This window comes from Cebidichthys violaceus, unplaced genomic scaffold, assembly GCF_023349555.1.
Source record: "Cebidichthys violaceus isolate CVI_PGR_0920_01 unplaced genomic scaffold, fCebVio1.0.p SCAF_2, whole genome shotgun sequence".
In the NCBI taxonomy this organism is placed as follows: Eukaryota; Metazoa; Chordata; class Actinopteri; order Perciformes; family Stichaeidae; genus Cebidichthys; species Cebidichthys violaceus.
Window position 1 is genome coordinate 9,407,752 of NW_027176372.1, and position 27,599 is coordinate 9,435,350.

The 27,599-nt window shown below is 42.0% G+C and overlaps 3 protein-coding genes across 4 annotated transcripts in view; all 3 read right to left on the reverse strand.

The window, feature by feature from the left end:
- Positions 1 to 10,594, reverse strand: part of pigg (phosphatidylinositol glycan anchor biosynthesis class G (EMM blood group)) — a 60,128-nt gene extending 49,534 nt beyond the window's left edge. Inside the window, exons 1-4 of the mRNA XM_068714254.1 lie at positions 10,132 to 10,594; positions 9,831 to 10,036; positions 2,896 to 3,105; positions 2,150 to 2,338 (exon numbers count right to left, since the gene is read on the reverse strand). Of these exons, the coding sequence (XP_068570355.1) occupies positions 2,150 to 2,338; positions 2,896 to 3,105; positions 9,831 to 10,036; positions 10,132 to 10,285 (759 nt within the window). The 5' untranslated portion in view covers positions 10,286 to 10,594. The remainder of the gene's footprint in view (positions 1 to 2,149; positions 2,339 to 2,895; positions 3,106 to 9,830; positions 10,037 to 10,131) is intronic.
- A 1,246-nt stretch (positions 10,595 to 11,840) lies between these two features.
- On the reverse strand, positions 11,841 to 19,438 carry guf1 (GTP binding elongation factor GUF1). Of its 2 annotated transcripts, none has more exons than XM_068714255.1 (17): positions 19,012 to 19,438; positions 18,324 to 18,435; positions 17,926 to 18,074; positions 17,616 to 17,696; positions 17,456 to 17,533; positions 17,285 to 17,368; positions 17,130 to 17,194; positions 16,827 to 17,030; positions 16,108 to 16,247; positions 15,721 to 15,844; positions 14,967 to 15,099; positions 14,409 to 14,552; positions 14,176 to 14,309; positions 13,221 to 13,322; positions 12,544 to 12,663; positions 12,339 to 12,375; positions 11,841 to 12,239 (listed from the first exon to the last, which is right to left on the reverse strand). In XM_068714255.1, exons 1-17 carry the CDS (start codon positions 19,198 to 19,200, stop codon positions 12,105 to 12,107), a joined length of 2,031 nt encoding a protein of 676 aa, XP_068570356.1. In that variant the 5' UTR covers positions 19,201 to 19,438; the 3' UTR covers positions 11,841 to 12,104. The 2 variants fall into 2 exon arrangements, with proteins under 2 accessions (XP_068570356.1, XP_068570357.1); XM_068714256.1 differs by having other exon boundaries at positions 19,017 to 19,103.
- A 3,185-nt stretch (positions 19,439 to 22,623) lies between these two features.
- Positions 22,624 to 27,599, reverse strand: part of LOC137875215 (gamma-aminobutyric acid receptor subunit alpha-2) — a 33,675-nt gene continuing 28,699 nt past the window's right edge. Inside the window, exons 9-10 of the mRNA XM_068714257.1 lie at positions 27,178 to 27,380; positions 22,624 to 25,621 (exon numbers count right to left, since the gene is read on the reverse strand). Of these exons, the coding sequence (XP_068570358.1) occupies positions 25,313 to 25,621; positions 27,178 to 27,380 (512 nt within the window). The 3' untranslated portion in view covers positions 22,624 to 25,312. The remainder of the gene's footprint in view (positions 25,622 to 27,177; positions 27,381 to 27,599) is intronic.

Here is a 27,599-nt window from a genome sequence, read left to right on the forward strand (position 1 = left end):
AGTGAACGCTAAATCTATTAGCTCCTTATAGACGTATAGCTCAATACCAGGTCTTCTGTCAGGACGGAATATTAGAAGACAGAAAGAGTAAAAAAGAAATTCACACATTTCAACATTTCATTTATCTCTCTCATGAAGAACGTGGCTCAGATTATACGTCGGCTTCAAGAAGTTCTGCACTTCAAAACGGCAGAAAGCAGCAGCCCAGCCTCAAAAATATATACCAGAAAAAAATATCCAGAGGAGAAGATTGAGGCCAGGCGATCTCCATTAACAGAAAGGTCTGATGGGGGTCTTTATGACTGGGAGGTCCTGCTTTGCAATCACGTCTTAATGGAGAGCTTTGTGTGCGTCCACTCTGCAGGTAGAGCATGTCTCTGCCCCTGATGCGAACTCGCTGAAATAGTCTGCTCCACGTCACATTACAGCAGAAACTTTGAGGGCCGCCATTTAAATACCACCCTGCATTTCTCCTTCACTTCCGCTGCAGCGGGAACCGCCATCGCTTTCACATACTGAAGGACGAGCGACGACGTTAAAAGCATGTGCTGATGAGAGACAACTAACTTGTTGTTTTTGCAGAAGCTTCTGAAGGTATCCTGCGGGACCCCACCGGGCTGTGTCTATATTTAGGTCGCTGTGCTGCTGTAGGAGAGAACAGACGCACTGCTTTTAACTAATGCGACTGAAGCCACACTTTCAAACACCTTTCTCTCAAAGAGCTGACTGCGAAGAGGCCGCCGACCCCCCAAAACACACAGATGTGTCCACGAGCCTGCAGAGACGGGATTTGAAGGCAGAATGACCAACTTTTGGGGGACGTGGTGAGACGTTGCATCCAGATGCTGCACACTTCAGGAAGAGGAAGCGTTTGAATGGGGATCTGCATTTGGCCTCTCTCTCGCTCTGACGTTTCGGGGAGACAGGAGGACGAGAGAGGAGAGGGAGATTGCAGGCTCGCGTTGACACGACATGACAATCTAAGTATGAGCTACAAAGCTGAATGACAACGAAACAATGCCCCATTAACCACACGCACGCACGCCCAGCTGTCGGACCGCGCTGGAGAAGAAAAACAAAGCCACGAGACCTGCAAGCTGATGAACGGCAAGATGAAAGATAGCAGAAAAGCTTAACAGTTTATTAAATCTCTGCAGTTGCTGCAACAGGTAATATAATAACAGCTGGAAACGGTACAAATTATCTGCGTAATTAAATGACCATCCAAACTAAAAATGAATCCCCTGATAGCATCACATTTATATCCATTAACTATTGATCATTACTTCATGTTTGCACATTTCTTTTTTTTTTTGCTATACAATGACATTGACTGCTACTATAATAACCCCCAAAACCATTAAAAATGATAACATAACTAATAAAAATTGAAGGGTAGTGTTGAGTTCAATGGGTTTTAATAGAGAGAAACAGATGTTGACAAGCAACAATTAAATTACGCAGCAATCAGTCAAATTAACCTGAATTTAAAAAGGAAGCTAAGCCAGTACCTCCACATACACAGCGAGTAAATAATAGACAGGTCAAAGCTGGAACCCTCAAGACTTTTATGAAAGGAAACCAGCACCAGCCAAGTTGGATGTATTTACATTCTAAAATGATCTATAGAACAGTTTTCATTCTTTAGTGGTAGAGTCCGGCATTCCCCCGGCAGACTCAAACTGCCTTCCTCCAAAGGAAACAATAGTAGTGGCTGTAATATAAACCATGTATTTCTCACACACATTTTGATTTTATTCCATTGAGGACAACTCTGGAAATAATTTTGGTAATTCTCCGTTTTGAAAACATCTGCTGGGTGTATTTTGTATTTCTCATTTCAGCAAATTAAATACATCAGTGATTTTGACAGTAGTGATTTTAAATATGCATTTACCATTTCTTTGTCCACTTGGGGGCAGAACTCCATAACAGGCTGAACGTTACACATGCATTTGACTTATTATGGCCTTAATAAGTTGATGCATAGTGCTGCATCTAAAGGCCTACAGCAGCGTCTGGCAATCCGTCCGAGGTCAATCGTTGTACAGCCTGAGCTACTGGAAGCTATTTCATTGAGTTTCCTTTTAGCAAGTTCAGTGAATTTGATTCTGAAACAGAGTAAAACAGAGATTATATTCGAACTCACCTTTGAAATGAGAGCACTGTGAATCTTCTTCAGGATGTCGTCCATCTCCAGCAACTTGGGCTGGATGAGGGAGCTGTGGGGTCCGCTGATGTGCCCGATGTGGTCCAGGCCCAGATAGTGCAGGATCAAAATGTCCCAGTCGTCCCTCTTGAGGGTGCTATCCAAGTGACGGGTCACATTGTTGTCAACCTACATCGGGGGGACACCGTGCATGAAAAAGACACACATTTACCGATCTGCGGGATTTCAGCTGATAACCAATTAAGGTTGGTGCTATTCAGAGCCGCTCCCCCTTGAGCAAACACAAACTGAGCAGAGAGCAGCTTAACCCAGAGCAGAGATGGAGTCTGATGATTATCTGATCATCGTCAGGCAAACATTACGCGACATTTGTAGCTGTGGCATACGGAGCAAATAGCTTTCTGTGTGATCTCGCCTCCCTGGTCGCTCAGCTGCCTTCATCTCTTTAATGCAGATCACTTTGCCTCTTAAATGAAGCAGTGACGTACACACAATACAGACATAAATCACTGGTTAATTCATCATTAATACATCATGTACGGTCTTTACTGTCTGTATTGGGAGTTTTGAAATACTTTCTTCATACTACGTCATCATTGTGGTTTCCGTTCGTCTTCTTTTTTCCATGTTTCTTAACAACACAGAAACCATTTCTGCCACCAGGTGCTTTATAATCCTCGCCACTCGTGTCTCTGACACAGCAGCTGGACACCGTGCGTACGTACCTCGGTGTAGTCGGACACAAAGAAGGAGGTGGTGCCGTCATGCTCCATGAAGTGTTTGGGGAAGAGGCGCACCCAGGTGTCGTCTCCGTAGAACACCATCCTCTTCCCTGCTGTTTTGGCCTGCCAGACCAGGTTGTCCTCCAGCAGCGCCGGAGAGTTCAGGTTCATCACCACGTCAATGAAGCCCGGGATGCTGCCAGTGGTGAGAGCCTGGGGGGGGGTAATTATCTTTTAATGCTGTTAAACAGAGTCCACATATTTAATCCAGCTGACTCAGATTTGTGCTGCAGTAAAAACATGCTGTTATATATTCATGAATGATCTCTAAAAGCACAATAAATGAAACAATTCCCCTTTAATCTGATCAGTCACTGCTTTGATCGAAACACCAAACTACGTCCCACACCACCACACTGTGCTCTTGCAGCCACAAATGGGAAGTGAAAGCTGAATCAGGATAGATTGATGATACTTATGAAGTACAGTTTCTACCGATTTCATCATGGAATCTGAACTAAAACAACACAATGGCCCCCATTTGACTGACAAGGGAAACACAGCCTGTTCTGGGGGAGTCAGGGGAGAGAGAGAGTGCGGTGCATCGTCGAGGGGGGAGTACAAAGGGCCTCGTCTCCACACACTGAGGGAGACTTGAGGATGCAGATGCTGGCAGGAAACACTGGGATTCACCCCCCCCCCCCCCATGAGGTGCCCGGAGCACAGCCTGACATCGTCCCAGATGCTCGGAAATAAAGGCTCAAATCAGAGGTGACCAGGCTCGGAAAATAAACGCGCTATATATATATATATATATATATATATATATATATATATATATATATATATATATATATATATATATATTACTATATTACTGTGCGAGTGCACTTCCACTGCTCTATAGCCGCTCTGTGGCTTCTTCACACCCCCACAAACCTCAGGAACTATCGCAGGGCCTCAAGCGTTTTTTATATTTCATTTTCAATATACCTACCGAGGGACAATGAAGTTTCATCATGTACGCCCTGATGTATGACAGTAAAGTTCTCCTACTTAGTGACTAACTAATAAACCAGTGAGGTTTATTAGTTAGTTATTGCTCTGATCGGAAAACCAAAGCTGACATTCTGGGCCTCGTCTTCTGAGCTTTGTTCCAGATTTCAATTATTTACCACTTCCTTCATTCCTTCCTTCCTTCCTTGCGATTGTTTTTCTCCTGCCGGTGGAGATACTCGTTTCAAGGAATGGTTCTGCTTCAAAAGCAGTCGTCTCTCTCTCTCTCCAGCCTGTTCAGTCGCACCGAGGTCCCTCGTCTATTAATAGAAATGTTCTGACCAATGAAACCATTGGTCTTTTTTTTTTCCAAGCTGGTAGAACACTTTGGTGTTTGCTATAATAAACTCAGAGGCACACAGAGGGAATACTTCTGTCAAGAAAGCGATCAGCTCAAAGACAAAGAGTTCACAGTTTAAAGAGACTAAATCTAGAAGTGCAGCTCTGAGAAAACATTGAGAAGTCACCCAAACGAACCAGTGGCTCATCAACGCACTAATTACTCTGCTTAAATGTCAAATACAATATCGGCGGGGAATGCAGACATGAACAGGTGTAAAGGGCTGGCAAAAGATTTCTCGGTTTCCTTTTAACTCTGCGTCCTGGTTACTGAATGAAATACTTTCTACCTTTAACTTACAGATCCTCTTCTCAGGCCTTCTTACCAGATAATGCATGAGGACCAGAGGACCAATTCTGAGCCCAGGCAGATACTAGCATTTCAAAACAGCCACATTTCTGCTGCTGCTGCACGTTATGACGAACTGAACTCAGTGTCCAAATCCACCGCCTCAGCAATGTCCACTGAGTGCCGAGCCAGTCTGACCGGCCACATGTGAATACGAGACTTCTTCTTTCTTCCTGTCATGGTTAGAAAAGATCAACAGGAGCCGTTACATTTAGCGGGAAGAGTTTCTGGTAACACAACTGCCTGGCCCTTAAAAACACCACACAGACAAGACACTAGATACTAAATCTGTGCACCTGAATTCAGAATCAGATGAGCCGTATATGATGAGCATGAAGCTTGTAACTTTATTACCCTGTGGAGCAGGGTCGTCCTTCAATCAGAGGATCGGCGGTTCGATCCCCGGCTCCGCTAGTCCATGTCAACACACTTAGCCCCAGTGCTTTATGAATGGGTGTGGATTAGTTAGAGTCCTGATGGGCAGGTGGCACCTTGCATGGTAGCTGCCATCAGTGTGTGAATGGGTGAATGATGACGTGCGGTGTTAAAGCGATTTGAGTGGTCGGAAGACTAGAAAAGGGCTTTACAGTCCATTTACCATTTACAGATGAGTGTGAGGTTCACTGTGTGCATGAATGGATTAGGATTGAGGTTAGTCGGCTGTGTCGTACCAGTTAATTGGGTGCAATGCAGTGATGGTGGCCAGTGGGAGGCAGCTGGCCTGTACTGCCACCTACTGGCGGGTCACCAAATCTGAACGCTGAGCTGGAACAGTTGAACCTCGACACACCTCCGATGTGTGGATGACGTTTGAACAACTTCAGCGTTTAACCATCAGAGGATATCTTGGGATTTCATTACAGCGGGCTCTCGTCTGTTTTTCCTCAAAAATGTATCTCCACTTCAAGAATGACTACGCAATCATCCAGGTTTTTTTTAATATATATATATATATATATATATATATATATATATAGAGAGAGAGAGAGAAATATTAGGTGCAGGTTTATAGATGTACCTGTATGCTCTCAGTGAGCCTGCAAATCAAACTTACATGCTTCTGGACAGCTGATGAAGTACCATTTTCAATGCTCATCCATATATAATATACACTGTACTGTACACCTCTGCTGCCACATAAACCCTTCATGGCTACGCTTCTAAATCACAGAGATTACATTTTGAGCTTCCCTCTCTTCATCGATTTCCCGCTACATGCTCCTTCACCGTCGACAAATCTTTTGAGGGAAGTTCACACCCAGAGCTGTTTTTTACCCAGCTGCCTGAGGGCCCCGCTCCCTCCATCATCACTTCTGTAAACCCTTTAGATTGTGAACATCTGTCTCCCTGCGAGTCCACCTGGATCCCCTCGTCATGACAACTTCCAGCTCCTCCTCGACACACGACTCCATTCTGTTCCATACAGCAGCCCACCATCTTCATCCCTATTACAGACGGTTAACTTGTGTCTTTTGAAATTCAGTGTGCTCACATCTACTGCTAAATATGTGTGCAAACAGTCAACGCTACATTCATTTGAGACACACTTTCACCCAAAACGCCTTGAAACTCCACAAGACCCAGGGCTGCTATCTAATGCTTGTCAAGGTTTTTAGTAAAAACGTTTTTGTAGAAACAACTTAATTAGCTGGTGAACAGAATATGGATTATATTATAGATTAGTCTATTAATCGATCACTCAATCTACAGGCAATTGATAGCAACTACAATGGATTCATAGTTATCGTAGATTTTAAAGTAAAAATCCCACATTCAAGTAAAAATCCCACATATGCACAAGTTACAACACTCAAAATGAGGATGTAATGCTTTTCTTTGTCACATATGATAAACTAAATATCATTGTTTTTTGGACAGTTGGTCATATAAAACAAGCAAATCGAATGCATCACCTTGGACTCATTTCATGGACTAAAGCTGAAACAATGAGTTGAATAGTGGATGAGCAACAAAAATAATCTGCAACTATTTTATAAATGAATTAAGTTTTCATTTTTTCAGCAAAAACACCTTTTGACATTTTATGGACAAAAAAAGATTTGATTAAAAAAATCTAATCTGCCAGATTAATTGAAGGAAGATAGTTGAAGCCTTAGTTGGGCACTTTCTCAAATTCTGGCTTTTATTCATAAAGCATTCATTGAAATGTGCAGCTCTGATGAAGGCATTTGTCATTAGCGTTGCCATTTTTAAATAAAAAATGGATAGTGAAATAATTGTAAGCGGCTCTCCCACACAGCACCAATGCTCTGACGGATTATATTTCTGTGCTCCCGGTTGTTTTATCCTCCAGAGTCTCCAACACTTATCCTGTCCACTGTGTTTGGCTCTTTGCTGACCTGAGAACTGCCGATTCTGCACCCTCACAGTCCTCCCCCTACCTGTCTGACCACATCTCTCAGACCCCACCGAGGAGGCGCTCCGTCCAAATTGTGTATCTGAAGCCACAACTTTTTCCTCCTGGGTTTTTGACTCCAAACTTCTTCTATCTTTAAAACAGCACCCCCCCCCAGCTAAAAACCTGAATGCCCTCTGACACTCAGGCAGTATATTCTGCTTCACCTGACAGCTTCAGTTAGATGCCTTGGTGCTGCCCGGCCCCCACACGGACAACACGACCGAGCTGCTCTTCTTTTTTTTCTCTCCTGGAATATCTGTCCCGTTTGCAAAATCTCTCCGGCACCATTGACACAACACACTGCCTCTCTGTCCCAGTCTGCCCACAATCTCAGAGTGTATCAGCACAACCACCTGTCATGTGGCAAACATGACATAACCCTCCTGGCTCTGCTCCCAAAATACTCTCAATGTGACAACGCATGCCATGTTTTCACCCTTTTTTTTTTTGGTGCTATTTGCAGTTGAAGGCTGGAAACTTAGCGCTCATCTCAAAATGTCCTTTTGCGTGATTATTCTGGGCTCACAGGAATACTGTTGTTTGGCTCCAACACTTGCACCTCAGGTCTCTCTTAGAAAAGATCCTTTAATCAATGACGTGAATTGATTAACGATGATTACTTTTTTTCTTTTCTTTTGATGGGCTGGATGAAATATTGGTGATGAGGGAATTCAATTTATTTTTTGGCTGTCTTTCTCATTACGAGTCCCGTTTTCCCAGAGCCCAAATAGAAAACTTCAAATTGGTTCTTTTGTCCGACCAACAGTCCAAAACCCAAAGATATTAAATTTATAATGGTACAAAACAAAGTAATCCTCATATTTCACAAGATGGAAGCACAAAATGTTAAGCCTTTTTTTGCATAACAAACAACTTTAACGATTCAGGTTTGTTTTTGATTATCTCTTTGTCATGTGATTCACTTGAATAATGGTTTAAGCACTACTTTCACATGCATATAATTGATTAAAAAACATTTGAAAATCCTTTAAAAGTATTGATTTAATCTGAAATTAGGCGATTGAGTCAAGCAACAATGTTAAACTCAACTTATGCCAGGATAACACATTTATTGAAGGGTTAGAAAAACAAATGCGGTTGAGGCAGGACGAGGGCTTAAACGTTCCCTTTTCACTTCCTGTGGGGAGCTTTGTTGCATGATGTCATTCTCCATCTCTCTGTCACTACCTAATCAAGGCATGATATTCTCAATAAGTCATTTATATTTTACAAAATCAAGTTCATTTCAACTTTGCACTATCTTCAAAAATAACATTGATTTTGTCTTGCAGCCAGTGACACAAACTGCAGCCTCCAAAATGATCATTCAGTAGCATCAACACCTCCAACATCACATGAATGTTACTGCAGGGCTGTCAACATTAGACTGTGAGCTTTAGCTTGACGGGCCGCATACACTGGAAACTGAAGTTTACCTGAACTCTGACATGTCACGTGTCATGTCTGTTTAAGTAAATTACTTTTCCTTTTTGAATAACTATATTATAAATATATTATTATACTAATATATTTGAGACCAGTTTTTAAAGATGTACATGGAAGAATCCAGAGATGGACTAATGTTGGCCTTGGTCCTTTTATGGGATGTGTCATGACAAAATTTAAAAAAATATATAGATAACAGCCTTTGAAGAATGTCAGTGTTCTACAGGCTGTGTAAAAGTGGTGTAGCATATTAAATATATTTAGTTTAGAATTAAAGTCACATCAGGACAAAATACACCACGAAATGTATTTGCAGCTCACCGTGACATGCCACACCAAAACAAGGATTTCTAATACAGTCCTGCCATGAGTGAGTCCATCCAGTCCATCCAGGCTCTTGTCATCTCCCGCCTGGACTACTGCAACTCTCTACTCGCCGGAGCCCCGGCGTCGGCCATCAGACCTCTGGAGCTTGTCCAGAAAGCCGCAGCTCGCCTGGTGTTCAATCTCCCCAAGTTCTCCCACACAACTTCCTTTCTCCGTTCTCTACACTGGCTACCTGTAAGAGCTCACATCCAGTTTAAGACTCTGGTGCTAGCCTACAGGGCAGTGAAAGGAACAGCTCCTTCCTATCTCCAGGCCATGGTCAAGCCTTACACCCCCGCCCGACCACTTCGCTCTGCTGCCTCGGGGCGATTGGTCGCCTCGTCGCTCAGAGGTCCTGGCGGCCGATCGACCCGGTCACGGCTGTTTTCTGTCCTGGCCCCACAGTGGTGGAATGAACTTCCCACTGACATCAGGACAGCGGAGTCGCTGCCCATCTTTCGGCGCAGGCTGAAAACCAACCTCTTCAGGAAGTGCTACCCTGAGCCTTCCACTCAGCACTTATTGTATTCATACTAGCTTGTTGCACTTATTGTATTCGTATTACTAATAGCACGAACTGTTTTTCTTGTTTCGGCACTGTACTTTGGCTCTGAGTTATGCTCTGCTTCATGCTCTTAGATGCTTGTTTGGAAAAGGAAATGTACTTATGACTTCTGGTGACTAGTAGTTCTTTTGATTACCAATGTTGATGCACTTATTGTAAGTCGCTTTGGATAAAAGCGTCTGCTAAATGACTGTAATGTAATGTAATGTAATGTAGTGAGATGTTAGTGGACACACTTAAAGGAAAAGTTTGGCTTTGATTTTGGCATCCTGTATATATTGAATATTTTGCACCTTATTGTTATCTCAGACTTCTATATTTTCTCTCAGGTCAGATACAGTCGCATCTCATCTCATTCGAACCTCCTCATCGTGAGTGACACAGCAGCAGCAGCGTACCTTGATCCTGGGCATGGTGACTGTCGGGGGTCTCGCCTTGGCCACGAAGCTGTGCGAGGAGCCTCTCTCCACCACGTGCCTGGTGTAGGGCATGTACCTGCGTCCATTGGGTCCGAACACGAAGTCCTCCCGGAGGGCATCCACTAGCATTATAACCACCCGTTTAAAAAGGGGCTGGGGGAGGCGAGAGGAGTTGGGAGAGCTTCCTGTAATTAAAGGGAGTAGGTTTTATGAGTTTTTGACATGTTACAGTCGGCAGCGCGTGCAGACAGTCGCATACGAAGAGTACAGGTGAGCTCACCTGTCAGCGGCTCCGCTGGCAGATCTGTCAGCTTGTTCTTGGATGAGAAGGAAGACTTAAGAGGGACTGGGAAAAATCCCCGCAGGAAGAGGGCGACGCCAAACACTTCAAATATTAAAATGAACGAGGCAAAAACAGACGAGCGCACTTTCATGTTGCTGGTTGACGGGACACTTTAAAAAGGGACGAGTGTGTGTTTGTGAGATATTTGCTAGCTAGCAACCGACATGGCGCTTGCCACTCAGTTTAACAAAATATAGGAGAAAATAGAAAGCCATAACATCCAATTTCACACGGACGCACTGTCAAACGACGCATTACAAAAGCCACGTTCTCGGCATTAAATTAAACGCGTCTATATTATATATCTGTGGCTCTAATAGCGAATAAAAACACTAATACCAGTTAGCGCTGTAGCCATTCATAGCAGCTTCCGCATTGATAGCATGGAACTACGGGTATTACGTAGAATCAAACAAGACCGATACGCTTTTTCTCCACATGGTATAAGGCTCAGCTGCTGACAGTGTAATAATGGGTCAATACCTGTCATTTGATTACAAGACTATGGTGTAACAGTAAAAGCAAGTCCTAAGCTGCTTGTCACTTATGATATCACACCTGCAGCAGTATTCTATGAAAGACTATTTATGAACAGCCTACAGTTCCAAGGATGACACCTGCGCAGTTTGAGAGACGGGACCTCCATGAGCTGTATCCTATTGTTCTTTTCTTTGGCCATTTGGTACCAATAATATGAATAAAAGCCAGTTGTGGGGCCTGAAACACTGCTTGTAGATTGAATATTACCAAGAGGAGGCTACAAGAAGTTTTGTAGATGAATAAATAGTCTTATTACTGTTATATAGGGATAATAAAAGTGTTGATCAATGCAAAGACCACACAGTAATGGATCATATTAATGTCATACTGTATGTGAAGGAGGCAAGTATGCCTATTTGGATATTTTTATAGATATACTATAACTGCTGAGTAGAAGGTAAGTGGATAATCTCTGATTTTATAAAATATGATTTAAACGTGATGTGTATGACGCTTAAGACTGATAAGGTCTGTTGTAAATGAACTCAGGAGGGAATTAAGTTCCTTTTGACTGTTTTGTGGGTTTGAGCTGATGCTGCCATCTACTGGCTGCACTGCTTCATAGACGGTGTTTAAGACATTACACACACACACACACACACACACACACACACACACACACACACACACACACACACACACACACACACAGCACATCCTGTTTATTGACATTTATTATTCATAGTTTGACTTTAAATTCATCTCTCATGGAGACCAGAGATCAAAAACAAGTTAAGACCAGAGGAGCTTTAAAACCCCTTTTAAACACCAAGACCAACATTTCCCCAAAAAACAGTCATATTCGTCTATGGCATTCTTTTTTTGAATTATCAAATGAATCCACCAATTAGCTTTAGCTGCTTAAGTCTGTCTGTAAAATGTTCAAAGAAACCTGCTTATTTTGTCTGAACAACAGTCCAAAAAGGACCTAAATGATTCTCACACTTATCAATTCATTAGTTGACTGATTAATGAGCCTCCCAGACTGCAGTACAGTATCTATTCTAACTGCACAAAACCTTCAATGATGAACTGTGTTATATTTTTCTGAATTCTTCTATGTAATAACTGCATATTCAGAAAAAAAAGCCAAACGTGTCATCATATCACTGTCAGATGATTAGCTTTATTAACAGTGGTATTAATAAAGCATTAGAATAACATGATATTTAAATACCTGTCCTGACACATGATCTGTTAAAGGTCTGAGAGAGAGGAAGTTATGACGCTTATTGTGGAAATCAGCACAATAACAGCAGATTGCAGCACCAATGAGCACTTTATTCAGAGCAGATCTAGCAGGGCCTTTCTCATAATAAAGACCTGCCACATATGATAATGACATTTCTATAAAATAATATTATTGCAGTCTATTTGTTTTTCCTCTTCAGGACATTAATGAAGGCGTCTTTGGGAACTTCCACGTTGCCGATACGCCGCATCTTCTTTTTGCCCTCGGCCTGTTTCTTCAGCAGCTTCATCTTCCGTGTTATGTCTCCTCCGTACTGCCGAGACAAAAAGACAAACATGTATAGAATTCAGAGTGTTTGTGGTGCAGCGGCACATTCAGCAACTATTGAGAGTCAAGGAAAACCTTTACTCACACATTTAGCGAGGACATTTTTTCTGAATGCCTTAATTCTGAAAGAGGAAAACACTGTCGGGTCACAATTTTAGGGCAAATAAAACCCATTCAGCACATTTGTTTTCACACACAAACACAATTAATAGTGCTTTATACATGCACGTGTTTTGCATGTCTCGCATGCTTCTCACAAAGCGTTGATCTCAGCCCGATGCTGTACTCACGTTTCCCTCGCGATGACCTTACTTCCGATGGCTGCCTGTACAGCGACCTCAAACATCTGCCGTGGTATGGAGTCTTTGAGTCGCTCACACATGGCTTTCCCTTGGCTGTACGCACGGCCCCTGTGAGGAAAACGCACCCGTCAGAAGGTCGCCCGTAAAAAAGGTCAGAGAGCAGCTGATTGTTGGCGAAGCGCAGCGCCCTTCAATTACCAAAGTCTGTGCTGGCTTTGGTGGTTAAGAACGTTAAATGCAGATCTGGTGTGCGTCATCACTTTTGGCCTGCGGAGTTACTCTACCGCCCGTGTCGCAAATGAAACGAAGTCCATGTCCGCTGTGTAAAGTCACTGTAATAGATAATGTCAACACCGGCTGCCAAGAGGGCTTTTTATTAACGTTATCCTGGGTGATGAATACATTTCACGCTCCATAGGCTCAGGAGAATCACTATAATAATGAAGGACAGTATTACATTGAAATTATGTCAACTCATAAAAATCAGCCAGTGAGTGTAATGAAGCCACGGGAGGATGCGGCCCTCCAAGACGAGAAGAAGATCCCCTCAAGCAGCGTCAGAGTTACACCGCCAGACACAAGTTGGGGGACTTCGGAGACAAAATATTTAGTGAGAAATGAAACAAGTTGACAGCATCTGAACCCAGCGGTGACTTCAAACATACCTGTGTACAATGGTGATGAGTTCCTCCACAGGCTGCCCGTTCAGCAGAATGTTCATCTTGATCAAATCAGCCGCCTGGTAGCCTGCGTTCTCATAGTCAAAGCTACGGGAGATAACAAAATGAGAAGGATGGTCTGCTGAATACATGGACTGCTTGGCATGGAGTCAGTCAGAGGTGATGCAGTGTTTCATAAAAGACCAACATCGTTACATGTAAGACCCGAGGGAAAAGGTACGAAAGCCCATTGCCGCCACGCCCGGAAAAATGAAAACAGATCAGTATCATGTTATAACGTGAAAAGTTTATTGTTATAACAAGATATTTTCATGTTATTATGACACACATTATAACAACAAACAGTTTTTGTTATAATAATACACTATGTATCTTGTTATAACATGAAACCTTTCATGTTACAACGGATAACTTCAATTTGAAACTCATTTTTTAATGAGGACGCAGCGTGTGGTTCGGATAAATTGAGGAATATGGCTCATTTACTCATTTGCTAAAGTTCTACTTCCGCCCGAGACCAACTCATCTCTATATAACTTGAAAAAATGTCATTCAAGAATATAAGTTATCACGTTATGACGTGAAACGCTTTATGCCCTAACATGATAAATAGTGTATTGTTTTTTTATGTCGTAACACGTAAAAATATCTTGTTATAATTTGATAAACCTTCTACGTTATAATGGGACACTCATCTGTTCTTCTTTCTTCTTGGCGTACGCTGCCGTACAGAGGAGAGGAAAAACTATGGAGACAGACTTCTTGACTTGTGAGTGGATTAAAAACTGGATTCACTGACATGTTTCCTTGGAATGTAATCTATCCTTTGACAACTGATAACTAAATACATGTTTTGAATTGACGTTACAGCTGTGGATAAATGGAACTTGACTGACTGTGGACTATGTTTAATCTATACGTAGCACTTGTTTAGTTTTACCTGGCATATCCAGAAGACAGAGATTTGAGGAGGTCATAGAAATCCACAACAATCTCATTTAGAGGGAAGAGGTACTTCATCATGACGCGCTGGTCGTCTATGTACACCATGTTCTTCTGGATCCCTCTGCGGTTCTTTAACAACACAATTTACAGTGTCAACAATCCAAGAAGGGCTGCTGCTAATTAATCATGTACTTACGAGATCGAGTCATTTGCCCTTTTTCCTCTCACCAAGCAGAGAGCCATGATCTTGCCGGTGTAACTGTCCGGAGCGAGAATGGTCCCCAGCACCATCGGCTCCAAATACTCCGACACGACCGATCTGTCTGGGAACTGAGCGGGGTTCACGATGGTGATCTCCTCACTGCCGTGCTCCTGCGAGGACAACCAGCGAGATGTGAGCGTCATAATGAAGCTTTTCATGATGCTAAAGCAATAGTAAAAAAATAAAAAATAACACTCAACCCCTGCTGGCATGAAATCGAACTATAAAAAGTTACCTTTACACCTAAAACCTTTATTAGAGTTTATTAGACTAGTCTTACAAGAATGAGAAATAGTGTGAATTGTAATCATTTGTAGTAAAATATCAATCTTAAGTCTTAACTTACACTAAGTTAATGTGTATGGGATGAGAGAATGTTGTTTCTGAGGAAACTTGGACACAACTTGTCTGTGTGTTGATTGTCCTCTCAAGTATCTCCCTTATGTCATTGAACAAGTTCATACTTTGTTTTTGCTGACAGCACAGAACGAGCCCGCCTCTGCTGTAAGACCAGGAAGCATTACCTTGATGAGTTTGGGTGAAGAGAGGACAGCCTTGTAGGGCACGGTAGGCGCCGTCACTATGACGGAGGCGTTGTATTCCTGCTCCAGCCGCTGATTGAACACCTCCATGTGGAGGAGGCCCAGGAAGCCGAGTCTGCCGGAGCACAGGAAGGTTCACGGGTTTACTGCGGTTTAATGATGGATATTCAAGCTTGTAATTACAAAGAGCCTGTTTGGAAAGAGTTCAACGGTGATGAGGGCTCGTCGCAGTTCCAGAGCAGCTTCGTACTTCCGAAAGATCTAAATCACGGCCACTAATGGAGTCAAATTCAACTTCATCATCTGGACTAAAACGACCTGTGATGATAAATAAACTCTCACTTGGCAACATACGGTATGTCCTAAGGAGAATTGTTTATTCCCCAATCAATCAGAGCATATGATGTCCAAGTGGAGAACTTTTCTGGAACAAAATCTAAGCCAAACATTAATCCTCGTTTCTTTTTGGGATTGTTGCTGCTGCTGTTCTTTCTCTTTTGACTTGGTTTGATTTGTCTTCAGTTCGACTTATTCTGTGTCATGTTTTATTAGTTTGTTTTCATGTTGCTCAATGTATTGCACTATGAACAAAAAAAACGTCCAAACGTCATGACTCGGGTCAAAACTTTCTCTCAACGTCCACACTTTTCTTTTCCCTGGCTGTCACATGACATGTAGTGACACCACTCCTCTGTTGGTCCCTTTCGTCATTCTAATTCAAAGGCGTCGGGCTCACCTCCAGCCCGCTCCCAGGGCCAGACTGCTGTCTCTCTGCACCGTGACACTCGAGTCGTTCAGGGTCAGCCTCTCAATGGCGCTGCGGAGGCCCGGGTAATCTGACTGGTCCATCGGATACAAGCCTGAGGGACGGAAAAACAAAAAGACAGAAGAGTGCACATCAGGGGCAAAAAGGACTCATTTACGTGGAAAGCACTGAGTGCACTTACTGTGCTGGCTGGTGAGACACAACGTACGCCGAAGGGGCTTTTACATTTGACTGCATGTCCAATGATACTGGAATATTTAAGGGTAGCGTTCTGTCATGTACTGAGTTATCATGGGAATGGCAACATCACAGAGATTTTGTATGTGACAGCAGGAAGAGGATGAGAGAACGTCTTACCAGCAAAGACCATGGCTTTGGCTGGTTTAAACCCTGGAAGAGCTTCCACCGGCTGCTCCTGGAGGTAGAGGGTGTCCCCGATCTGGGCCTCCTTCACATCCTTCATCCCGGCTATTATGTAGCCCACTTGGCCTGCAAACCTACACAACAGACGAGGAGAGTTACACAAAAGCAACGTAAACAAACAAATGTTTATACGTGTCTATTGCAATAGACATAATTTAGATAAATCTACACTGAAAGATTGTCCTCTTATTTTAAATCATTAACATACTTTACACGGACTAGATCACTGTTGGATCAGTTCATAACTGATCCAACATATCTTTTGTTCCGAAAGACCTCCAGAAGATATATGAAGGAGCATCATTGGATTCCTTTTCTCTACATAGATGATCCAATCGGAGGACCACTGAATCAATTGGTGCATAAAACACCATGAATAAAGCCCAGTAATTAAGTCAGGAAGCGATAGCCTCCGATTTTAGAAGACATCAGGAAATGGTCAGAATGCGGATCACAATTTTCCGAAGCCAAAGGTAATACGTCTATTATTAAATAATACAAAAAAAACAGCATGTTTGGCATTTTTGCTTAACAAATGACCTAAATGACTAAACTCAACTATTAAAACAGTTGCAGGTTGTTTGTCCTGCGCGACTGTAACATCCGCTGTAACGGATCAGACAACCAGTGAGAGGAGGAAGGGAGCTGCGTACAGCTTCTGTGTCGGGTGCTCATCTGGCCGGAGGAGCCCCAGCTCGTTGACCTCGTAGCTTTTGCCGAGATGGGCCGACACAATCCTGTCGCCTTTTCTGACCCGACCTCCGAATACGGCGATGTTGGCCACCACTCCTCTGTAGTGGTCGAAATTGGAGTCAAACACAAGGGCTTTAAACGGGTCATCGATGCTCGCCAGGGGCCTGATAATAACAAGAACGGAGAAAGAAAAAAAAAAAGGCTTCACTTTAATGTGTCAAACACGTTTCATGTGAGAGGAAAAAACACATTAACCTTCTTACGCTGGAACTCTGTTCACAACAGCCTGGAGAACCGCCTCGACATTCGTTCCAAGTTTAGCTGAAATCTGAAAGGGACGAAGAAAATATATTCAGAGACGTTTCTCGGATAAGCAGTACTGGAAACTAAACAGCAGTGTACATGTGCGCCGACTCACCCTAATGCATTCTTCGCGGGGAATATCAAACACCTTTTCAATCTGCAACTCCACCCTCTCTGGATCAGCATTCTTTAAATCAATCTGAGGGAGAAATGTAAAATTCGAGCGCCGTGCTATAGTAGAAAACAAATGTGATTAAACCAAAAAAACAGGTGGGCCTCGGCGTACCTTGTTGATGACAGGGATGATCGCCAGCTGAGCTTCAAAAGCCAGGTAGAAGTTGGCCACCGTCTGCGCTTGAATCCCCTTCACGTGACAGTAAAAATATGCATTCCATGCAGCACCATAACGATTCACAGAGAAAAACGGGAGAGATCTGGTTTCATACCTGATTGGCGTCAACGATCAACAGGACACCTTGGCATGCAGAAATCGATCGAGACACTTCATAACTGAAGTCAACATGACCCTGCAAACGGAAGGCGAAAGACATGTAAAGCTAATTTCCATCTCCTTTTATGGACAAACGATCCATGAAATAATAATACATGGTATCCCACATTTTTTATCTTGAATCCAAAATCCATCTGTTTGTTTTTTTGATTGTGTTTCCAGTTATGGTGGGGAAATGATCCATATATATTATGAGGAAAGGGAGCATTGCTTCTTCCCGACATCCCACCCAGCTGATCACTCACCGGCGTGTCGATGAGGTTCAGGAGGTACTGCTGTCCCTGGTGGCTGTAAATCAACGAGGCCGTCTGGGCCTTCACTGTGATCCCTCTCTCCCGCTCCACCTGAAGCTTGTCCAACACCTGCTTGTTCTTCTCCGTCTTCACTATGGCGCCTGTTTGTCAATGACACCCATTAGTGACACGATGTCTTAACTGGAATCAATTTAAGAGAGAGAGACGCAAGCTCCCACAGTCATCAGCAACCATAGCCACACACACATCACAATGAGGATCGTGCTGATCAATGATGGGAGCACATGATCCAATTATATTTTCACATCATCAGTATGTGTTCAGACCAAAATCCAGATGTTGATTTCATAAAAACTAAAGGGTTCAAAAAATATTGCAATGAAACATACCGGTCATCTCCAACAGCCTGTCAGCCAAAGTGCTCTTTCCATGGTCAATATGAGCAATGATGCAGAAGTTCCTGATTCTGTCCACAGGGAACTTAGACAGGTCAATAGTGTCCTTAAAAGCACAAGGAGAGAAGCCTGCAGATTACCGGGACAGTCACTCAACAACTGCTGAGTGTTACAGTAATTAGTTTTAAAGACATGGCAATATTTCAAACAGATGAATAATTATTTCTACTTCTGAATGGGGTACATGAAGAAGAACCACCAGAGCAGCTTCCTAACTGTGAGTTTCTCAGCATTTCTCAAGCCTTTACTTCAGGTGAACTCTCAGCACAGATGGAAGAAGTATTAAGATCCTTTACTTAAGTAAAAGTAGCAGTATCACTCTGTGAAAATACTCCACTACATGTCCTGCATTTAAAACCTAATATTAGTAATAGTATGTAAGTATTGCCAGCAAATTGTACTTAAGGTATAAACAGTTAAACTCATTCTGCAGAAAACATTTAAACAATTTATACATATTTTTATATCTTATACCTGTTTCACATAAGGGATACATGTCAGATAAATGTAGTGGAGTAAAAAGTACAATGTTTGCCTGGAATAGTAGGAGTATAAAGCTGCATAAAATGGAAACACTCTTAAGTACAAGTACCTCGACCTGTTGTGCTGAGTGTGTAGCTACCTTGCCTGTTTGTGTGCTGGCCATCCTGAAGCCGCTGGAGAACACGGGCAGCCTTTTCATCCAGCGGTGTCTCAGCAGTGTGTAGGTCGTGTTGTTGTCGCTTTGTATTTTCCTTCTATACACTTTAAACTGTAAAACACGTCTCATTAGAGACGTTTCGCACCACCGCTTCACGAGAGAAAACGACATGTTTTCGCTAAGCTAAGTAACCAGCCTGCCAGCATGAAGGATACATAACAGTTAGCTGTCGTTGACTAGCTAGCAGTGGTGTGTTAAATGCTTCTGCATTGTCATTAATAAAATGTAGGCTGTCGCCACGTTGGCGGAGCATTAGTGGACTGTCGCGACGATAAAGCGAACCTATTTTAAAATCAAATAATACTCTAATAACCCCGGTGCATGAGTTGTTAGGGTGCTGACATTTTAGGTGACAGTTCACCTGCAAAGAATTCTGGGAAATGTTGTTTATTTTTTGAACCAGAGATGGTAAAAAGAAACCAGATGAGTTCCTGCTATAACTTCCGCTTTCTTTTATGCCGGACAGAGCGCGCGAGTAAATCGTTTTTCCTTCCAAAATATAGCCTTAATAAACTGTTACCGTTTATCTTAATAAGCTGTTACATCTCTTTTTAAAATGCTAATATGTCTACACATTGCAGCAGCCTGTATCTACGTACAGTGTAGAAGGCTTTTAGGAGTTATTAGCCTCAGGGTCTACTATAATATAATAATTATGACGGAATAGTACACTTGAAACAACACTTGAAAGCGTCAGAGGAGGATGATTATCTCGACACACTGTTATCTTTGAACATGCTCAGACATTCGGAAGTCCCGCCCACTCAACCTGTCAGATGAGGGATAAAAATGGATATCAGTTGCTATGACAACGAAGCTACCTCTCTGCACAAGAATAGATTACTGCTTCTCTTCTTTGTGCAGCCAGAGATAATAAGCCTCTATTACCCACAGTTTATGCCTGGCATGTAATCATCTTTTCTTTTTCTTTTTCTTTTTCTTTTTCTTTTTCTTTTTCTTTTTCTTTTTCTTTTTCTTTTCCATTTGAGATCTTTACACTGAGGGCTGAGTTTGATTCCCAGACCTCAGCACTCTGTTTCTCTTAAAGATAACACGTTCATTAATAATATCACAACACCACCTACATACAAGCCTCCTGTTCCGGAGACGTCTATAGATTGCTCAATAACTCTTATATCTATAGCATCTCCTGCACAATCGAGAAGATTTGCAATCATGTCCCCCCCCCCTTCTCTGTTTCATAAACCAAACAAAGATGGCAGCCATAAAGGACTGCTTCATGTTGATGCAAGATCAAATTAATGTGTTATAGTGCCCTATGTGAAAATATTAAACATTATCAAATAATATACATACTATTAGGTAAATAACCTGACAATAAAACTTTTTTTTTTCCTCAAAAAAAACAAATGTGTACAAAACCAGCATGAAGATTTAGACTGTGAGGACTGTGAAAGTCTTGAAAACAGCAGGAAGTGCAGTCACATGACCTATGCTTAGTTCGGTAGCTTAGCTTTGTGACTCCAAGCTATTCGTTAACGAGAGGCACACACTGGGGATGAGCCTCTATTATCTCAAATAGCTGTAGAAATGGTTTAACAGTCAGTTATTTATATCTAAACCTTTTACAGCTACAGGGAAATCTCAATTTCTAACTGAAAAAAAAGGTCCTAGGAATGTTTTTATTTACACCTGTGATTAGTAGGTCTGTTAGGTGACCGTAGACCTCTCTGGGAATTGGACAGTGTTACTGTTCAATTTGAATGGCTTTTTAAAAAATGCAAAAAAATCAAGCAATTTACCTGAGGCCTATTGTAAGTGGAATCCACACAAAATCAATCACACGTTTTGACAAGCACAGGAGGAACACATGATATTAACGAGGGCCTGATTTTTCAATTAGTTTGTCTTCTTTCACACACACACACGCACACACACACACACACACACACACACACACACACCTGTAGTCTCTCTGTCATAGCTCACCACATTAGGTTGCGGCCAGCGTGTTGCCATAGCAACCTCCTCAGCCACACTTCACTGTGTGGATTTGCGTTGGTGTCACGTGTGTCTCGGGGTTGTGGCCTTTTTCAATTTTGTTACATTTAAACTCGACGTTGTCATTTTATTGACGTGTTGTGATCTTTTTTGCAACTTTGCGCTGTGAACTAATGTTTGCCAAACAACACCGTTCTAGATCAAGTGTCCTGAAAGAGACTAGGGTCCAAATCATCTATGTAGACTCACATACATTGCTCGGTACCCTGGGTAATTCTACACTGGCCCGTTCATAATAAATCTAACTTAGATGTCAGATCTTTAGTCCAATTGAAGCCAGTAGCTTGGAACCGTCCCATGTTCTCTTAGACTGTTAAGAGTTGAACTCAACTACCTCGAAATCTGTCTCTGACTCATTTTTAAGTTCTCAGATCTGACACTTTGAATAAATTGTCAAAAGATATTCAATTATGAAGATTTCCCAGACATGCATGTGAGCAGCGCTGCTGCGCTGTCCTGCCAGACACCTCGCATCCATCAGTATTGATTTCTGTCCGGCCACACGAGCCTCTGAGTGGGTGAACCGGGTCGGCTGTGGATCGAGGCGATGGAGATGAGGAGACCTCACACCGGGGGTCTGTGCGGCGCTCGAGTCCCAGCGAGTCTCGTGTTACAGCTCCAGTGCCGCGGGGCTTTTTGTGGAGTTTTATCAACACACTCGTGATGATGGTCCCTGACAGCATCCTCTCCTGACGAGGAGGGGCCCGAGCTGCCGTACTCAGGGTCCTACACAATCCGACCCGGATCTGTTTTGTGTTTGTATTTCAAGGGAGAAGCTGAAACTTTCTCAGCACTGCAGGATTCTTTACAGCACTGTTTTCTTACCGTTTCCAGCTGTAGTGTCTTGCAAAATGGATGGAATTTGACAATACATGTCTTTAAAAGATGTTTGTCTCAACAACAAACAAAAATATCATACGAGGCAGAAATCTCCACTTCAGTAGCACTATCTATATTCTGATGGTTTTTACAGGGGGGGTTGTGACATATCATTCAGTTATACAACGTTGTATTCCTACAAACAAGGGGAAACAATGTTTTTCTTTATGGACAGTTTCATGGACTGATAAAAAGACATATTCTAAAGTCCCTCTGTAAAAACCTTTGACTGTCAAGAATTTTGAACCTGACTTTATCCAATGTTCAGATTTCTGTTATGAAAATATATGCAAATTAGCACATTTTGATAACACAATGTCTCATTTGCATATCTTAACAAACTATTTAAAAATAAACTTGTTCTACAAAAAATAAGTGGATTAATGTAAGAAATCAACTGGGGAAGTTCCATGGTCGTATCTATGAGTTCAAAGTTCTACCCTAATTACCTGTAGGCATATGTGTCAGCTATTAAGTAACCAAAGAAAATTGTGTTTAACTGGCGTGTTTAAATATAAATTCAGATATTGGTCAATATTGCGTATTGAAAAACTCTCAAATATCGGTATCAGCTTGAAGAATGTGGCCTCAGTCAGGCTCTGGTTCACAAGCATGGCACAAACTAGATGTAAATAATTGAAATGATATGTGTTTTTTATTAGAAACTGTGCGCTGAATCAGGCATCCACCTCGTGAACAATCATTTTATCTGGAATGTTTAAGAATTCTATCGGGATGTTGGAGAAAATTTGAATTAAAAACTCATTTATATCCGGCAACATAATTTGTTAAAAAAAAAAAAAAAAAAAGATTCATCTTCATGCAGAGTTTGATTCAACAGTGAAATTAAGTTCAAATATTAATGTGAAGCAAAATCATATCACTCTATGGTGAAAAGGTAACACAGCAGAGTACCAGACTGTATATAGCTACTGATATGGGGCTGAACATGGTTTATATAGCAGACTGTCTTCAAAATAGGTCTATACAATACTACATATGCTCATAAAGTACAATCATTGGTTGTCCCTGTTGTATTGACGCTGATGGAAGTGGATTACATGATGACTGTATATATGGCTTCTGAGCTGGTCCAAAGTTTTAGTGTAAACAACTATCGATCTGCATACAGATATGAGTTGAAACTACAATTTCATAATGTTAACAAAAAATAATGATTTAGTCCCCAATCCTGGCTGTGTCGTCTCACTTTAGACTCGTTACACAGAAGGATTTCTGGCAGAGGAATGTGACTATCATCCACACATGATTCACTGGAGTTCCTGTTGGCACAGAGCGGTCCTGTGTTCGCGGTCCTGTGTTCCCTCTCATATCTGTAATTGGTTCAGAATAGCTTGTGGAATCACGAAATGTATTGTGAGGAGCCAGACACTGGATATGAATAATGACCTAAATTTTGTAATGGCAGACATGCTGATTAGTTCTGCCACGGTGCTCCAGTCTACACCGGCAAATCCACACTGTCCTCCAGAGTTACCACCAACATCACGGGCAAGCCAATAAAGAGCTGTGATATTCACGTTTCATGTGTATCTCAGGACATTTAAACCAGTAATTGGCATATGAACATATTTGTATATTGTTTAATCTTGCTCAAATAAATAAATATCCAGAATAAAATAAAAACACAGAAAAAAATAATGCATATTATTGTGCTTGTGCAGCAAAATGTTCATGCTTTTCTCCTAAATTTGCCATCTCTGAACTTTTTGTGCTGTTAGCGATATATTCTGTTAACTGTGCTGTTATTAATTATATGCCATAGATCATTTAAAAAAAATCCCTAATCCATATGTGCGAATGCTAAGGTGAGAGGGGTCGACGTACCTACAGAAAATAGTCACCTAGCTCTGCTGCTCTGAGTTACTTTCTTAGCCTCTTGTGGCTCATTGTTTTGTTTTTAAAGCGCTACAGAACATGGACTGCATGCCTCAAACCGACTGAACTGCACTGTACTGTACTAAATGACAGACAAGTCTAAGCTAAGTAAGCAATTCAGCTGGCTGGTGAAGAAAATCAAACATCTAAACTGCTTAGGAGTTGGTGGGGACCAAAACAGAGCAAAAAGGAGAGCGAGTACATTTGTAAGGAAGAAAAAATGGCCAATGTGATGATAATGTTGCTACTGTCTGATGGATGCATAAATAGGCACTTTGTTTGCTAATACATTGGCCAAAAACTTTATGAGACATTACTTGGTCGGAGCTGTGTGTCTGTCAGCTTTGAACAGGGTTTTTTTCTGCTACAGGTCAAAAATTAGAAATCCATTTTCAAATATGTTAAATTGCAGGTTATTTCAGTTAATGACGTTTCTATTGACAATATATTTGTCTTTATATGTGAGTTTATTTTTTGTAAAAAAAAAAAAGATTAAACTCTGCCCGCGCTAGCAAAACTTGACAGCACACACGTATAAACATACCATTCAGAGCTTTGTCCGATTCAGTAACGGCACCTTTTTGACTGAATATCAGCTTTTTTCATATGTAATGATTCATGAATGAAAACAATAGTGATGTGATGTAAATAAATTAAGCATTCATGACTTAACTGGTAGAGTTTTACCTCGACACACACTGTATGCATCTTCTGTAATTTTGTTTCTTGTCTCAATGCAATGTTAACAACTCATATCAGCACTGAATGCTATTTCATGCACAAGCACACTAATGTTGCAGCTTCCTATGTTTCATCTTTTTGGCTTGGAGTGTTTCAATAATTCTCGAGGTCAGTGTGATTACAGCCCAATACCTGCAGTCACAGACAAGAAAACACAGTTTACACTGCAACAATATCATACATGTGTGTTTTAGCATTGGCTTGGACAGAAAAAAAAAGTCAGGCCACTCTTATGTGGCAAAGAAAGTAAGAAAGATGAGAAAATCAGTCCCTTTCACACCATAGGAAAATAAATACGGTAATATTAAGAGTGGGCGTTACCAGACAATTCAACACATTTAGAAGTAATCCTAAATAAAACACATGTGTTCATGTTTATGTGTTAATTCTTCATTGGATTTGTATGTACAGTGGCCACATACTGTAACTGGAAACATACTGTCAAGGAAATATTCACTCTAATCAAAGTAATCACACGATATGTCACCATGAATATAAATATACATACACATTTACAAAAGCCGGCCTTTTCAAAAGAGCTGCAGACGGTGTAGAAAACAGGCGGAGATAGAGGATCACACTGCAATCCAGGACTTCACTCTGCAAAGGTATGTGTACACAGTTGCTGGAGGTATTTGGTTCGTCTCTTAGTCCCCGGACCAGAACCCGTCAAAGCTGGCCTCTAAGTAGAGGGGACCATGTCCTTTATAATGGGTTCTCTGTTTAAGTAGGTGGCCCAGTAAACCAGGTTGAAGCTGCTAAAGAGAACCGGAAACAAAATTCTCGACATCCTGTCAATTTTGCTGACGCTGTTGAACGACTTCTTGCTGTCGGGGACTTTGCCGTCTGCTCTGGGCTTGTTGGGATCCAAAGTTCCTCCTTTGGCGATGGTTGGTAGTGTGCCGGAGTCCTTGGTGATGTTTGGCGCGTAGTTGGCCACCGCTACAGCGTAGGCGTTGTTCTTCTTGACGACAGACGCCCGCTCTTTTTTCTGTTGAAACACCGTGAGGATTAGATGCAGAAAGCTTCAAAAGACAGAGGCGACCCATGACTTTAAAACACATGTGAATGAAGGAGTGAGGTGACAATGGATCGACATGGGGGACAAAGATGTCAACAATTTGACAATTGCACTGTAACTCTCAGTGTTTGTGTTTTTTGGCCTCCAGAGGATGTTTTAGGCCATGTCCACACTACTCTGTTTCCATTTGAAAACGCATATGTTTTGCTACGTTTACAAAGAGCGTCCACACTACGCCGGAGTTTATTGCAGCGATTGTGTCCAGCGGCGTTATCAGCGCTACCGAGCGGACGTCTGAAGTCACGGTTAGAGGCTTTGAGGACAATGGACACAAACAGAGGACTTTCCTGTCCTCAATAATGCTTATTTTGTTCTGCACAACTATTGTGGAGTCTGCAGATAAAATGTAAAGGAACAGAAGCTGTAATTGCTCTCCAGTAGGACAGAGCTATGAGTGAGAACAGACAACAACGAAACCAAAGGGAATGAGTGAGAGACGTGTTTTGACCACAATTATGGACCCATAATCTAGTAAACCATTATGTGTAAGTGTTCATTTTAAAGTAAATTTGATGTGTGAGAGAGAGAGAGAGAGAGAGAGAGAGAGAGAGAGAGAGAGAGAGAGAGAGAGAGAGAGAGAGAGAGACCCGCAGCACTGCAACTAAGTCTGAAAAATAAAACTTCTAAAACTTTACAGGAAATGTGTCTGTTAGAGTTTATAGAGGAAGATTTTAGAGAAGATCTTAAGTATCAAACACAACCTTTCATTTTTAAAGACTACTTTATTTTTTTAACGTAGCAACCAATCTACTTCCTGTTTACATCGGCACCCGCATGCTCAGTGTACGTGAAGAGTCACGTGATATTCGTTTTCAGGCGTTTTAGTGTGGACGGAGAGCTTTTCGAAAACGATGCTGAAACGCTGTGTGAACAGAGTTTTAAAATAAAAAACGTATTAGTGTGGATGTACCCTTAAACTTGACTGATCCTCACACAGCAGGAGGATGTCACACTGGATGTAGAGCACTTCACAAGACATACATGTACAGTATTGCAACTTGAACTTGAGCACTGGATGATCATTTTCCTTTTATCCAAGCCCCTTTTTTTGGGCTCTGTATTATTAAATCCGTCTCCATCTATTTGTGGTGATATTTTCTACATAAATAAATGTTTAGAACTTATTTTTGAATTTCTATTTGGTTGCTGAATTTTGCATATGTGTCTTTCCTGTCTACATTCAGTTATACAATCTCATTGCCTTTATATTCTTCAGTGATATCTTTTGTCATTCATGTCCGCCGCTCAGCTAAAGAGCTCTCCTAAATAGTTGGAGCACTTTGGCTCCCCTTGTGGCCGACTGATGCGGCCGTGATCGCCGCCTCCTCCCTCCGCCTCCAACAAATGTTTTCAAAGCACCAATTGGCCCTCCGCAAGCATTGCTGTTCTCAACGCACCGTTACGCTGCTAACGGATTCCCTTTGAAAAAGGAGCCCGTCAGAGAGACGTGTTTCTCTGCTCATTACCTTTTCAGTCACGATGCTCTTTCCGTCCCAGGCCCAGCCGCGCTTTGTGAAGTAGTTGACGGTGGCGAACTCGATCAAGGCGGAGAAGACGAAGGCGTAGCAGACGGCGATGAACCAGTCCATGGCGGTGGCGTAGGCGACCTTGGGGAGGGAGTTCCTCGCACTTATACTCAACGTTGTCATGGTGAGGACGGTGGTTACGCCTGCACGTGCACCAAAAGAAACTCACATTTTATTTCGATAATCCTTCTTGTGACGTTAGAAAGTGTTTTATATAACACGTATATATATACATATATACGAGACGCTGTAACTACTGTTTTGCCCTTTTCAGAATAAGAGTAAGTCATTACTGTCCTTTGTGTCCTTTACAGTATAAGGTCAGCCTACTCTGCCCTAAAAACTACTGACCTTCAGTAATG